Source organism: Cygnus atratus, chromosome 14 (assembly GCF_013377495.2).
Source record: "Cygnus atratus isolate AKBS03 ecotype Queensland, Australia chromosome 14, CAtr_DNAZoo_HiC_assembly, whole genome shotgun sequence".
In the NCBI taxonomy this organism is placed as follows: domain Eukaryota; kingdom Metazoa; phylum Chordata; class Aves; order Anseriformes; family Anatidae; genus Cygnus; species Cygnus atratus.
Genome location: NC_066375.1, coordinates 9,150,408 through 9,165,406, shown reverse-complemented (window position 1 = coordinate 9,165,406; position 14,999 = coordinate 9,150,408). Strand labels below are relative to the sequence as shown.

The following is a 14,999-nucleotide window of genomic DNA, read 5'->3' as shown; positions in this document are numbered from 1 at the left end:
CCCCAAGGACTCCAGCCCCCCGGAGCGGGGCAGAGCCTGAGGGGGTGCAGGAAGACCCCAAACTGCTCCCGGGGACTGGGGAGGGTCTGGGGAAATGCCCGGCATCCCCTGGGTTGGGGGCACCGGGGTCTCACCAGGACAGAGGTGGGCACCGACCCGGTGAAGCAGCCGCTGGGGTGGGTGCCTGGGGCCCTGAGCACCCCCCTGTGAGTTCCTCTCCCCGGGGTGGCCCGGGGGGCTCGGCCCAGCCTCCCTGACCTACTTCGGACCCGCTGGGGACAAGGGCGGATTGTGCAGCTCTGCTCAGGCAGAAGAGGGCTGGGAGGAGTTGGGGGCATGGGCACAGCCAGCCCTGGGGCCCACGGGACCCCCGCCTGTGTGGCCCTGGCCTCCTTCAGCCCCATCCGCCAGTGGGGACACGAGGGGTCAGGGTGGCCAGGCAGCTCGGTGGTCCCCCAGGACACCCCGCTTGCTCTGAGGTACCCCTGGCTTGGGCATGGGGAGAAAGAGGGCCAGCCTGGGACTCCCCCAGCGAAACCCCCCAGGGCTGGTCCGCGATAACCCTGTGCCCCCCCAAGCCCCCCAGGACTGGTGCAGGGCATCCCACTGCAAAACACCCGGGACGCCCCAAAACCTCCCGAGGGCTGGTGCAGGGCATCCCCCAGCATCCTGCATCCCCCACCCAGGTCCCTATCCCTGACCCCATCCTATTCCCATCCCCAGCCCTGACCCTGTTCCCATCCCCAGCCCTGACCCCATCCTATTTCCAACTCTGACCCTGTTTCTATCCCCACCCCTGACCCCATCCTATCCCCATCCCCATTCCTGACCCTATTCCCATCTTCATCCCTGGCCACATGCCCGACCTGTTCCCATTCCTCTTCCCATCCCCATCCCCATGCCGTTGCCTTATCGGGATGCGCCGCCGCTCGGAGCATTACGGTAGCGGTTCCGGCTGCGCCGCTATTGGCGGCATTACGGCGGTAGGAGGAGGGGGTTGGACGCGCCCATCGCAGCCCGCGGGGGGGGGCGCGGCGCGGCCGGTGCCATCGGCGGGGCAGGCGCGGGGGGCGCCATGAGGCGGGGCTGAGGCCGGCCGAGGCCGGAGCGGGAGCGGCACCGGGAGCGGCACCGGCACCGGGAGCGGCCCCGAGCCCGGCGGGCCCGGCCCCGCGCCATGCGAGCGGGCTGAGCCGCGGCACGGCCCCGGCGGGCGCGGAGCGGCGGGGGCGGCGCCGCCGGTAGGTGCGGGGCTGGGCCCGGGGCGCAGGCACGGGGCGGGGGCGGCGGGGCCGGGGCCGGGAGGGGGGCGCGGGGCGGGACCGGGACCGGGACCGGGACCGGGAGGGCGGCCCCGGGGCACCGGGGGAAGGAGCGAGCGGCGCCCGGGCTGCCCCCGGGACCGGGGGGGCGGCGGAGCCCCGGGGCCGTGCCCGGCCCTGGCGGCCCCGGGGGGGTGAGGCTGGGCCCGGCCCCCCGCTGGGCACCGGCTGCCCCCGGTACCGGGCTGCGGGCCGGGGGGCGCCGCTCGGGGGCTGCCGGGTCGGTGGCTGCGGCCTGGGGGCGGGGGCCCGGCCGGGAAGGGGGGGGGGGAGCGGGGAAAGTCCGGGGGAAGTTGGCGTTGGGGTGGGGGGGGGGCCGGGAACCGGCGGGGCACGGCCGGGGGGTGCTGGGCTGCGGGGCCCGGTCCGTGCCCGCGTGTGCGGCCCGGTGCCGGCACCGTTCTGCGGGGCTCGCGTTCCCCCGCGGCAGCTGGGCCGGCTGAGCTCGGTGGTGCGGGAAGGTGGGCGCCGGCCCCGAGCGCGCCCCGCTTGTGTCCCGCCGCCCCGGCCCCGGCCGTGCCCCGGGACAGCCGCCCCGGCACGGAGCTCGGCGCTGGGCTCGGCTCCTCGCCGCCCGGTGCCGCCGCCCCGATCCCGGGGACCCCGCGGGTGCCGTGCGCGGTGCCGGGTCCGTCCCGTCCCGTCCTGTACCGGGGAGCCCCCGAGGAGCGGCGGCTGTCGGAGGGGAGGCGGCGGCCCTGCGGTGCATGGCGGGTAATTACGCACGCTGCGAGGGAAATAATAAGGCCGGCTCCATAGCGGCGTCTAAAAATACTGCTAACGCGCAGCGCCCGCCGGGTGCCTCGCTTTGGCACCTTTGGGCGCTCGCTTCGAAGCCGGCGGGGCGGCCGAGCCGCGGCTCGGGGCGACCCCCCTGCCCGACCCGTGCCGTGCCGGGGGTCACGGCCCCGCTCGGCTCTGACCGGCGTCCCGGGGACCTGCCCCGCGGGGACGGCGTCCTCCGCCCCGGCGGCTCGGATGCCGGCGTGCGGGGCGTCAGGCAGGTGCTGATCCCGGCCCCGCGGGCGCCCCGCTGGCTGGGCGCTTCCCTCCGTCTGCTGCTGGGAGCCAGCGGCTCCCCGCCGTGCCGGGGGAGAGGCTCGCAGGGGTGGCAGGAGCCATCCGGAGCCCCGGCTGGCCTGGGCAGCCCGACGGGGAGCGAGGCGGTGCGCGGCGGGCCGGGAAGGGCAGGAAACGGTGAGCTCGGGTCCCGGCGCTCGCTCTCTTCCGCTTCGTGCAGGGGAGCTCGGGGCAGCCGCTGCTTCTCCCTGCAAGAGCCGGGCCTCGTCCCGCGTCGCCTCGGAGCGAGAGGAGCGGCGGTACCGCCGTGCCGCCCGGCCTGCCGTGCCTTTAGGGTTGGGGCCGCGTTTCTGGGGTCCCTGCCGGGCCGTCCCAACTCCCGAGGGTTTGCTGCGGGTCGTGGAGCAGCGCATGGCGGTGGCGTTCCCTCGAGCGGCGGAGCACGCCGCCCCTACCTGACACGCTGCGCGGCGCCCGGCTGGCGAGCGCAGAACAAAGAGGGGAGGGCAGCCTCGGCGAGGCCCCGCGGGTTCGCCGGGGGAAGCCGCTCGCCGTTTGTGTCTGCCTGCCTGGGACCGGGGCTCCGCGAGGGGAATTGATCAAGCTGTAAAACCTAGAGCCAGCTAATGAAATAGGGACTATGGATTTTTATTTTAAATGGAAGAGAGTTTAGGGGAGATTTAATTATCCCTGCTTTATGGACCCGTTCGAGGAACGAAGTAACAGCCAGCAGCTAGGGCCCGGGCTCCGGCTCGCGGCGTTTCTTCCAGGTGTGTGCAGCCAGCCAAGTCCTGAGCCCCGGGGCGGCGCCTCGGGATGAAACAAAGTCACCTGGAGCAGGGCTGGATGTGGCGGGGTCCCGCGTGTCCTGCCGGGCGTCCCCGCTTCCCGGCGTGCCAGCATCTGTGGGGAGGAGCGTGCTGAGATCGCAGAGGGGCTGGCACTGGAGCAGCGGTGTCCCAGGGTGGGCTCCCGGCCCAAACTGGGGCTCCCAACCCTGCCCCGGGGTTGGGGTGGGCTCGTCCTCGTGCAGGTGGGCACGGGGGGTCCGGGAGCCCCGTGCTGGCTGCTCCCTCGGCGTCTCCACCGGGCCGCGGGCACCGAGCTCTCTCCGAAGCCTGCGCGTACCTGCGCAGAGCGTGTGGGGTTTGTAAACGAGAGCTGCAGAGCGCTGGGACTTGCTGGGCCGAGCCGTGTGTCCGACGGGAGCGGGCAGGCTGTCGCTACAGCCACTCCTCCCGTGTGCATCCGCTCGGCCGTCACGTGAGCCTGGCCGCGGGGCACGGCTGGGCAGCCGGCGCTGAGCTCTCGGCGGAGGAGCGCGGAGGTTTTCGGTGCCGTGGGGTTTGCAGCTCCGAACCGAGGCGCTGTGCGCGGCGTTTGCCCGCCGGCCCTTGGCTCCCTGCTCGGGGCGAGCTGGCGCTGTGTGGTTTGGCACCTGCCGTGTGCCGGAGCAATGGTCGGTCGGGGCTTTGCTCGCCCCAGGAGGTGCTCCGGCAGGCAGGCACAGCGCCGGGGCGCCTGTTTGACGCGTGAGGCTGTCGCGGGCTGCTAAAACACCCGAGGAGGCCTTTTGGGGAGGTGTGGGGTGCCGGGCAGCTCTCCTGAAGGTCGCTTCCGGAGGGGAGCAGCGTGGGGCCGCGCCGTCAGCGCGGGGCGTTTCTCCTTTCCTTCGCCCTCGTGCCTGAGGGCAGCCCCTGGGGGAGCGCAGGTTTCCCGGGGGGGTGTTTCGGGAGGCCTCCCTGCTTGGCCGCGCGTGTGGCAGGGGTGAGGAGAGCGCCGTGCCCAGCACGCAGCGCCCGTGGCAGGCGTTACGCCTGCGGGGTCTGGTTCTCCAGCTGCGGCCCTGTCCCTGGAGACCCGGCCTCGGCAGCTGCCGAGCTGAAGGCTCCGGGCTTCCCCTGGCTCCCTGGGAAAGCAGGGCGCAGGTTCTCGGCTCCAGCGCGCAGGGCAGAGGGACCGGCCCGCTGTGCCGCGCGCGGGGAGCTGCTTCCTCGCGGGGAGCCTGCATCGTGGTGAGCACGGGCTGCGGCGCCTCGGTTCCCAGTTCGCCGGGGAACTGGGGCTCTGACTGGGGTCCTTCCCCCCCCCGCCCCCGGCCGCCTCGGTCGCTTTTCTCTCCGTGCCCGCGCTTTGGGCAAGTGGCGAACGATAAAAATCTGCCGGCGAGAGCCGTAGCAGAGGTCAGCCAGCTCCTGCGCCCCGGGCGGCTCTGCTGTCACCGCACAGTCGCGCTTTGTGCGCGGGGGCTGCCAGCTTGCAAAGCGCGGTGGTGGTGGGTTTTGTTGGTTTTTTTTTTTTTTTTTTTTTTTGCTCTTAAAACCACCCCCAGGCAGTGGCGTGGGGTTGTCCATGAGCGATGTGCCGGGGAGGAAGGGCAGCAAGCTTCCTTCGTGCTTAAGGCACCGGTCAGCGCCTGCCTCAGAGCACCTTGAAAGCAGCCTCCCGGCAGGTTTGAAATCAAGGACAAAAGAGGGCAAATAGTTGCCGAAAACCGTCTGTTTCTCTGAGCTCCTTTCTGAAGAGGAACGTTGCGGGTTGTCGGGGGCCCTGCAGGCTTCTTAAAATGCAAAACAAAGCACCCAGCCCAACTTCCTGGCTGTCGCTAGCGCTCTCAAGAGGCTCCGTTTAGCTGGGCGATAAGGGAACCGCTCCTCGCCGCCCAGCAGCTCCTGGCCCTGCCCGTGCCCCGCTGCTGCCTGCGCCGGCGGCAGGAGGGAGGCAGGAGGGAGGCAGCGGGGCCAGCCCGAGCCCGGCGGAGCAGCAGGGGAGGTGTCTGCAGGCCAGCCCCTCGGCCGCTCGCTTGGCAGGCGCTGCGGGGAGAGAGAGCGGGCTGGACTGGGCAGGGTGCTTGTGGAGGGGGGGCGGGCGAGCTGGGGACTCGGGAGGAGGAGGGGGCCGGATCCCTGCTCCCCGGGACTCGGGGGGAGATGGGGTCCCTGCTCTAGGAAAGGGGTTTGGGTGGAACCACCCCGCAGAGGAGCGGAGCGCTGAAGCCTGCGGTAGGAAGCAGTGGGAGGGCTGGGGGGGGGGGGGGGAACGTGGCCGTTGGGCCCCTCTCCTCCCAGCTGCGTGCGGCCGAGCTGCGGCACGATGCCCGGAAGGACGGAGGTGAGCTCAGCGCTCGTGTCCGTGGGAGGGGGGTCCTGTCCTCCAAGGGCCGCTGAGGGCTCCCCGCACTGCGAGGACGCATCTCTGGCTGCTCGTGTGGCGCTGGAGCACCCCGCGGGCTGAGCCAGGGTGCGGGAGCAGAGCGGAGGACACCTCACGTTGCCTGGTGCCGCTGAGCTCCAGCGGGACCCGAGCTGCCGCGCCGCTTCTGGTCGTGCTGTGCGGGTCGTGCAGGTGTTCACGGGGCAAACGAAGAAAGGGGGAGATGGCTCTGCGGGTCCTTTACCCTGTCCTGAGGAGACGAAGGCTTGTGCAGGCTGACTGTTTGTTTGGGAGTCTTCTCTCCGCTTGAAGCTTGCCGGATGGTCTCGGTTAAGATCAGCAGTGCGGTGGCTGTCTCTGAGGTCCGGGCTCGCCTCTGCCTCGTGGGGGGGAAGACGTTGCTCGCTCTCCCCCTGCAGTGCAGCTCAGCCTCGCTATTAGACATCAGAGAATCCACGTGGGAGAGATCGACGGGAAGCCGGGCGCTATCAGTTCCGCTGCCTGTGCGGCTCTCCGCGCTCCTCATGTCAGCCTCCCCACGTGTGCGTGGCTGGAGGCGTTTGACGGGAGTGCTGTCAGCCCGGGGGCGTGAGTGGGTGGCGTGCGATTGCGGCGGAGGCGTCCTTGCCTCCACTGCCAGCGAACTCGGCTCCGCCGGGCCTGCGAGCGGGGAGGGAGCTCCTCTCCCCCCGGCTCCGCGGCGGAGAAGCACCTCGCCCTGCCGCACCTGCTGATGTCCGGGTGTCCCGCGTCCCCCGGGGTTTGTTGGGGGGGGGGGGTTTGTAGGGTGGGGATGCTCCTGCGGGGCCCCGCTGCAGGCTGGAGGCTCCTTGGCGCTCGGTGCCGGTTTCTTCCCACTTGTTTTGCAGTCGCTGGGGAGGGGAGAGGAGGATCTGGGGCGTTTTCCTCTCCCCGGACCTGGGGGAGAGGCTGGGGAGAACGCGGATGCGAGCTGTCGGCCTGGTGGGTGTTGGGGAGAGGATGGGGGAGAGCGTCTGTCCAGCGGGAGTCGTGCTCACGGCGCCGGAATCCCCCCGGCTAATCCTGTGGCAGACCTGACCTATATATGGGGCCGGGGAGGCGGCTCGTCTGCAGCAGCAGATGGTGCCGTAGAGAGCCCGGGCTCGGGCTGGCTTCCATTCTGCCGACCTCTGGCTCCGGTGAGGGCGAGGGCGAGGACGGGCCTCCCGCTGGCTGCGAGGCAGCCGAGTTTGTCCTGCGCAGCCCCTTGGGACGGGAGCCGGGCACGTGCAGCCCCCGCAGCTAGGGAGCTTCCGCCGGTCTTGGTGGCTGGGGCGAGGGTCGAGGTCAGCTGAGGAGAGCGGGTGGATGGACACAGGACCCCTCGTCCTGGCCCAGAAGCACCGCTGGCCCCGCTGTAGCATTGGAGGGGTGTCCCTTGGGCTCCTCCAGCCTTCTGCCCACGCAAAGATGCTGTCGCACCGGTGGTTGGCGGTCACCAGCGGCCTTCGTGTAGTGGCAGAGCCCTGGGGCAGCGTGGTGTGTTGGTGGCGGTGCGTGCAGCTCTGTCCCCAAGCCAGCGGGGCAGCTGTGGGCCGAGCCGCTTCCACACGCCGCGTCCTGGTGGGGGCTGGACGCCTGGAGCCCCGTCCGTGCAGGGGCTGGCTGGGCAGGCACGGGGCTGTGTGGCTGGACGCGGCTCTGCCGCAGGAACCGTCCGGCCCGTTTGGGCACGGAGCACAGGCATCGCCTCACCGCAGAGCCACGTTCCATCGACGGCTTCTCCCACCGCCGTCCCAAGGACGTCGATAGCTGCCGGCCGCAGGGGAGCTGGCGCTGCTGGAGCGCGTCGGGAGGGAGCGTCCGCAGATATCGGCCCGCGGCCTCTGCCCGCAGCCGGTGCCTTGCTGCTTGTGCTGTGCCCGGGATCACGCCGCGTCCTGGCAGCCTGGGGAAGGTGCGACGCTGCCTCTGCCAGCGGACAGGGGCAAGTTCAGAGCGCGGGGCGCCATTTGCCTCCTCTTCCCTCTGGTCCCCAGCTCTGGAAGCAGAGAGGTGGTGGCAGAGCGGACCTCGAGCGGCGGCTGGTAGGGCCGGGCTGACGGTTCCGCCCTTTGGCTCTCCCCTCCTGGGGTGCCCGTCCGAGCGCCTGGGTCCGACCCTTGCCACGGGGCTGCCCCGCGCCCCCCGCCAGGGGGATGGAAGCAGCTGGCTGTCGGAGCTGTGGCAGAGGCAGTTTTGCCCCGCAGTGCTCCGTGCCCCGGGGGATCCGTGAGGCTCCTGCGGTTCCTCTCGCGCTGGTGTGCCCGGGTTTGGGGCGAGGAGGTGAGAGCGGGCGAACCGCCCTTGGGGCCGGGAGCGTGAGTGAGCCTGCCGAACCGCTAAGCCATCGCCACCCGCCCGAGGTTCCCTTTAAAGGGGGCGATGCTGCAAATTAATTCGCTCCCCGTTTGGTCGCTAGCGCTCCAGAGCCCGGCTCCCGGGGGCGGGCCGCTTACAAGGCGTTACAGCGGGGCTGGCTGCGCCCCGACCGGGCCTGGTCACCGGGGGGGGGGGCGGCACCCGGCCTCCAGCAGGGCTCGGGGGGGGCCTCCTGTGGGCGCTGGGGGCCGCGTGGGCGGGGAGGCGGCGGCGGGGGGCAGCCCGGTGCCCCGGGGGCAGGGCCGCGGCCCGGTTCCGCGGCTCCCGTGGGGCCGGCCCAGGCCCGGGCCCCGTTGCTAGGGGCCCCCCCCTTCCTTGGATACCGTTGCTAGGACACCGCCCCCCCCCCCCCTCCCCCGGCGGGGCGGGCCCGCCGCTGCCCCGCGTGGCGGCCCGGCCCCGCGCCTCCAAGATGGCCGCGGAGCGTGACACGCCTGGTCACGTGGGCCGCGCGCGCGCGCGCCTCCCTCTCCCTCTCTCTCTCCCCCCTCCCCTCCCCTCCCGCCCGCTCCCCCCTCCCTCCCCCTCCCCCCTCCCCTCCCGCCAGCCGCGCGCGCGCCCCCGCGCCCTCCGCGTGCCGCGTCCCGGCCCGGTGCGTGCCGCCGCCGGTTCTTAAAGGGGCAGGCGCCCCCCGCCGCCGCCGCCGCCCCCCCCCCCCCCCCCGCCACCGCCACCGCCGCGCACAACAAAAGAGGCACCGGAAACGGCGGCGGGGAGGGGGCCGGCCCGGCGGGGGGCGGGAGGGAGGCGGGAGGGGACGGCAGGGGAGGGACGGGACGGGAGGGGAGGGGAGGGAGGACCGGGAGGGGAACCGGAGGGGGTTTGAGGGGGGGGGGGGGGCCGGGCCCGGGCCCCCGTTGTCGGCGAACAAAGAGCGGCGGGAGGGGGCGGGGGCGCCGCAGCGGCTCCCGGAGCGGCGGTGCAGGTAGGTCCGGAAGGGCCGGGGGGGGGCAACCGGGAGCGGGGCGGGCGCCGCCCCCCATCGCCCCCCCCCCCCCCCATCCCCCCGCCACCCCTCCCCTCCTTCCCCCGGTACCCTCCCGGTACCGGGCCCGGTGGGGGGGGCACCTGCCCCGGGGCGGCGGCGGCGGCGGGGCCCGGCGGCCGCCTTTGTTATTGCTTTTGTTTGGCGCCGAGCACATGGCCCCGCAGCGGCCGCTCTTAAAGCCACAGCTCCGCGCCGCCGGGAGGGCACCGGGCGGTTACCGGAGGGGGGCTCAGCCCCCCCACCCCGGGGGTCCCGACCCCCACCGGGGGGCTGCGGGCACGGCCGGGCCCGCGGGGTCAGGCGGCCCCCGGGGGGGGTGGGGGGGGTGGGCGCGGCGCTCCGAGCTGCCCCCTCCCACCCCCCCCCCCCCCCCCCGCCGCTCCGGGACCCCCGGGGGCACCGGGAGGAGGTTTGGGGGGGGGGTGGGGGTAACGGGGGGGCTGCGGGGTCGCGGCAGCTCCCCGGGGACCGCCGCTGGCCCCGGCAGATGGCAGCGGGCGGGAGCCGTTGGCACGCCGCTAACTTTGTGCCTGCTGCCCGGGGGGCGCGCGCCGTGTCCGGGGGTCTCGGGAGGTTGTACCGGGGGGGACCCGGTGGCACCGAGCCCGGGGCTGCTGCTGCCGCCGCCTCCCCCGGGCTGCCCGGGGGTCATCCAGGGCCTGGGCACCGTGGCGGGGCGGGGGGCACACACCGGGGGAACCACGGCCACCCACGGCCGGACCCGGCACCCCGGTGGGCGGCACGGGGCGAGGCGAGCGGCCGAGCCGTGTGCGGGGCTGGCACCCGGAGGGGACCCCCCCCAGGCTCCCCCCGGGTGCCGCTGTCCTCACCGAGGCCTGAGCCCACGCGGGGAGTTTGTGCCCGGTCCCGTGGAGCAGGGCTGGGTGGGCCTGCATGGGCACCGGGGGGGGGGGGGGGAGGAGGAGGAGGAGGAGGAGGAGGAGGAGGAGGAGGCAGCCTGCAGCGAGCTGGGTTTGGGGGCACGGTGTCGAGGCTGGGGCTGCTCCCCGCTGCCCGGCGGAGGCAGGGGGGTGCTGGCGAGCAGGAGGGTGCTTGGGCTACCTAGGGGCGACCGGTGGCCACCTCGTCCCCTGGGAAGCGGGGCCCACGCGGAGCCCGGGGAACGGCAGCTCCGGGTGCGGACGTCTCTTTGCACGGCGCTCCGTTAGGGCCGGGGGCCGTGCTGTGCTGCGGGGGCTGCGCTGCGTGGCCGCGGTGTGGGGACGCCGGCCAGGCGGGGTGCTGACGGGGCCTGGCCTCGGCGCAGCGTCCCCGTGAGCCCCGCACCCGCGCGGGTGCCGGTGGAGGAAGGCTGCCTGCCCTCGCACCCGCAGTTCCCCGCTCCAGCCACGCACGCCCCGCTCGCGGCACGCTGCCGGCCCCGTCCCGAGCACGGCTCCCCCTCAGCGGGCAGCGCGGAGCCCCTGTGCCCGGCCCGAGCCTCGGCCAGCGCCGCCAGGGCAGGGACGGGAACGCCAGCGGCGCGGTGGCCTGAGCCCAGAGTAGGGCGCGCAGGAGCCCGCGGGACCCGGCAGCCCCTAGAGCAGCCCCACTGCGCCACGGGCGCGCTGGAAAGCCCGGGCTGCCCTCAGCCAGCGCGCAGCCCCCGACCCCACCGCAGCCCCGAGGGCCTCCGCCGCTTGCTTCGCTCTGTGCCAAAAACACGTGCTTGCTTCTCTCACCCCGTGTCCGGGTCTTGCGTTGGGGGGGCGGAGGGGCAGAGGCGGGCTCAGCGGGCGTCCGGCCCCAGCAGTGTCCCCCCCCCGGCGCATCCTGGGGCACGGCTGCTGCCCGGGGCCGGCTCCGCGCCTCTCCTCCCTTCCCTCTCCCACGGCAGGGAGGGGATTTGGGGCTCGCGGCTGGGCTCCAGCCCCGTGCCACCCCGGGGGTTCGGGGGCCGTGACCCGCTGTCCTTCCCGCAGGATCCAAGGTGCTGGTGTCTCGCCCTGCCCGGAGCCTGAGGTCCCGCGCGCCCATCCGCCTCCCGACGTCACCAATGCGACCATGGGAACTGGCAGTGAATAGGCGGCCTCCCTCTGCCCCCTTTAACCAGCGCCGGTTCTCAGGGGGACCCTGCGGCAGCCCCGACCACCTCCGGCGAAGGTACGGGGCGCAGGGCGGCGCGCCCGCCTCCGGGGCTGCGCCAGGGCGGCCGCCGGCACCCGGCGGGCTCGGGGGGCGGCTCACGGTGGGGGAGCGCGGCCGGTCGGGGCACGGGGGGGTCCCTTTCGCACAGAGGACGCCGGCCACGCGCACGGGGCGAGCGGAGGAGCTGGAGCTGGGCGGCAGGACGAGGAGCCCAGCCCTGAGCGTCCCCCCCTGGAGCCGGGCAGGGGCCGCGCTCCCCCTGGCCCGGGGGTCACTCCTGCTCTGTTTCTCTCCCGCCGTGGCCCCGCAGCCCCCCTGCCAGACGTCAGTGGGGACGACGCGACCGCCCTCTGGCAACCCTGCTGGGCCAGGATGAGACCCAGCTGCACCCTGCCTTCCCCCAGCAGCCGCACATCCCTGTAGATGAGCCCCGCGCCTACGCTCTCCCCAGCACACCGCCACGAATGCTGCACCCGGCCGCTCACCCGCCCCACCAGAACCCATTCATGGTGGATCTGCACGACCAGGTAGGTGCCGCCGCCGTGCCGAGGGCGACCTCGTGCCTCGTCGGGGGCCCCAGGCTGGCGCCCAGGGGGACGGGGGGCCCGAGATGTGCCCCTGGGTCCCCTCCGGCCGGTTGCAGCCCCGAGGCTGCTGGTGCTCTGCTCTCTGAGCGTGTAAATCCCAGGGCCCTGCCAGCCTGGGGGCTGCCCAGGGTGGTCCCTGTCCCTCGGGGGGGGGGCAGTGCCCTCGCACGGTTGTTGTCACTGCTGCCACGCGTCATCCGGGGGGGTGCTGCGGGGTCGGAGCCCGTGCCAGGCTGACCGCTGGGTGCAAAGCGGGCTCCAAAACCCACGTGGAGCCCAGCCCCTGCTCAGCACCGCTCTGGGTGTGCCGGTGGGACGGTGACGGGCTCGTGTCCCAGCACCGGGTGCTCAGCGCCCTGCCGCCGCCCTGCTGGGACGGGGGCAGCCGAGCTGGGGCCGTGCCCTCTGACTGCGCCCTCGGTGCCTCGTCCCCAGGTGCACCAGGGACCCGTCCCTCTCTCCTACACGGTCACCACCGTCACGACGCAAGGCTTCCCCATCCACGCCGGCCAGCACATCCCTGGGTGCAGCACCCAGCAGCTCCCAGCATGCTCAGTGATGTTCAGCGGACAGCACTACCCGCTCTGCTGCCTCCCGCCCCCGGTGAGTGCGGGGACACCGGCGGGGACGTCTGGGGACAGCCTGGGCCGTGGGTGCCCAAGCCCATAGGATTGCAAGGGCCGGGGGTGCGGGGGCTGCTTGAGGCCCTGGGGAGGGCGCAGAAGTTCGTGCCCGCGCTGGGTTTGACCCACGTTTCTCTCCCCGCCCCGCAGCTGATCCAGGCATGCGCCATGCAACAGCTCCCCGTCTCCTACCAGACGTTCCCCCCCCTCATCTCCAGCGACCATTACATCCTGCACCCGCCCCCCGCCGCCAGTGCCCCCCCACCAGCCGCCCCACATGGCGCCCCTGGGGCAGTTTGTACCTCTCCAAGCCCAGCACCCGCGCATGGTGAGTCGGGGCAGGGGCTGGGGGGGCGTCTGCGCCGCGTGGCCGCGGTGGCACGGGGCCCCGAGGCAAGCTGTGTGGGGTCTCCTCTCTCCGCACCCCCCGCGGGTGTGAGCTGGGCGGGATGCCCGGGCTGCCTACGCCCCGCTAGCACCGGCGGATGAACTTTGGCCCCCCCTGATTCTCCCCCAGCCTAACCGTTTCCCCCACAGCCTCTGCAGAGGATAGACAATGACGTGGACCTGCGAGGGGAGCAGCACCCCATCGCCGGCTTCACGTACCCCCCGTCCCACCACGCCCCCACGCTCTCCCCCTCCGTGCCGCTGCATTACCTCCCCCACGACCCGCTGCACCAAGAGCTGCCCTTCGGCGTGGTAAGTCCTCGCCACGGCGCGGGGCTGGGGGGACGCGGCGGGGTTGGGGGGGCTGTGCTGCACGGCCCTGAGCGCCCCCCCGTCTCCCCGCAGCCATATCCCCACATGATGCCCCGGCGGCTGAACACCCAGCGGTACCGGCTGCAGCAGGCGCTGCCCCCCCCGCCGCCCCCTCCGCCGCCCCCCCCGTACTACCCGGGCTTCCTGCCCTATTTCCTGTGAGTACCGGGGGGACGTGGGACGCGTGGGGCAGGGGTGATCTGGTGCCTCTGCCCCCCGCCCCGGGACACCAGGGCGGAGGTTGGGGCTCGCAGCCCGCTCCCCCTGCACTGGGAGGGCACCCGCACCGACCGCCCCGTCCTCCCCCCGCAGCTCCATGCTTCCCGTGTCGCCGACGGCCGTGGGGCCCACGATCAGCCTGGACCTGGACGTGGATGACGTGGAGATGGAGAACTACGAGGTGCGTCGGCTCTGCCGCCCCGCGGGGTGACCCCGTGGGTTTTCGGGGTGGCTCCGCCGGGGCTGAGCCGTGCGCGTCTCCCCGCAGGCGTTACTGAACCTGGCCGAGCGGCTGGGGGAGGCCAAGCCGCGGGGACTCACCAAAGCAGACATCGAGCACCTCCCGTCCTACCGCTTCAACCCCGAGAGCCACCAGTCCGAGCAGACCCTGTGAGCGGGCCCGGGGGGCCGGGCAGGGGGTCGGGGTGTCGGGGTCTGGGGGGAAGCGGGGCCGCAGCGGGGCCTGGCTCTGACGGCTGCCTGCCTCCCCCAGGTGCGTCGTGTGCTTCAGCGACTTCGAGGCCCGGCAGCTTCTCCGCGTCCTGCCCTGCAACCACGAGTTCCACGCCAAGTGTGTCGACAAATGGTTAAAGGTACCTCCCGGGGGATTTCGGGGTGCTGTGGGCGGCCTTGGCGCCATGCGGTGCAGAGCACCGTGTGCTGCGGATGCCACCAGCCCCCGGCAGGGCGTCGGGTGCCGCGGGGCCTTGGGTGCCACGGGGCCCCTGCTCACCCCCGTCTCTCCTTGCCCTCGCAGGCGAACCGCACGTGCCCCATCTGCCGGGCGGACGCGTCGGAGGTGCAGCGGGAGGCGGACTGAGGCTGGCGGGCGCTGTGCCGCACAATTCGCTAGAGGACGAGGATGTCGGGCCAGGGGCGGGGGCCGCTGCCCGCTGCCAGGGCCTGACCGTGCGCTTACCCCCCCTCCCCAAAGCCTCTCCTCGGATGTGGTGAGCATTGAGCAGCCCGGGCTCCCGGCCAGCCCTCCTCCTCCGCCGTGGCTCGGACTCGGCCGGACGCCTGCCCGCCGCGCTCCCGGGGCCCCGAATCGTGTAGTGCCGGTGGCGGGCGGCGCGTGGCCGCGTCCTCCGCACTCCAAAGACGCTGTCGTTGCTCCATCACTTTCCAGATCTTTGTACTCTGCTAGAGAACTTTTTTTTTTTTTCCGTTTTTCACTTTCTTTTTTTTTTTCAGATTTTTTTTTCACCCTTCCGTTTCCTTTCCTTTTCTGTTGCGTTTTTGGTTTCGTGGCCGCTCGACCCGGCGGCACGCGGCTCCTCCCCTCGGCGTTGCTCGCGGAGGACGCGGGGAGGAGAGAGGAGGGAGCGCCGCGGGTTGGGTGCCGGCGGCCCCCCGGGGGACAGCCGGAGGAGCCGGCCGGCGCGGTGCGGCCGTGGCGGGACACCAGCAACCCGGGGCGATGCCGGGGCACCAGCGCCTGCGCCCCGCTTCCCCCGGGGCGCCCAGGAGGGCAGTGCCGGCTGCTCGGTGTCCTTCCCAGGTGGGAGGATGGTGCTGGCGCGGCCCCAGCCCCTCTCCCCGTTCATTCCCTCCTGGGGCCGGGGCTCGTGGTGCCCGGCGAGGCAGCCAGGCCCAGCAGGGAGCCCCGTGGCCGTGCGGCAGCCCCCCCATTTTGCCTCCTGGCCCCGCACGCCGGGTTCCCGCTGTCGTAACCCGAATGAGCCCCGAGCGCCCCCGTCCTGCTGGCTGGACGGCGCAGCGCGGGGCCGGCGGGGGGGTTTTTATCCGTGACCTCGCGGCGTGTTTTCCCCTCGGGACTGCGGCGCCCGTTCAGCGCTGCCCCCGGCCCCTCGCCGCGGCGCTGCGGGGACGCTGTGCGCAGGGACGCGTCCCGCCG

The 14,999-nt window shown here is 73.3% G+C and overlaps 1 protein-coding gene across 1 annotated transcript; it reads left to right on the top strand.

Moving 5' to 3' along the window:
• The first annotated feature begins 1,476 nt into the window (after window positions 1-1,476).
• Window positions 1,477-13,961, top strand: RNF44 (ring finger protein 44). The gene is given in 12 exon segments (XM_035559788.2): window positions 1,477-1,542; window positions 10,788-10,968; window positions 11,264-11,480; window positions 11,976-12,143; window positions 12,314-12,406; window positions 12,408-12,491; window positions 12,701-12,862; window positions 12,956-13,080; window positions 13,235-13,322; window positions 13,410-13,531; window positions 13,635-13,734; window positions 13,899-13,961. Coding segments are annotated over 11 exon segments (1,329 nt in total). The 5' UTR covers window positions 1,477-1,542; window positions 10,788-10,861.
• The last annotated feature ends 1,038 nt before the right edge of the window (window positions 13,962-14,999 follow it).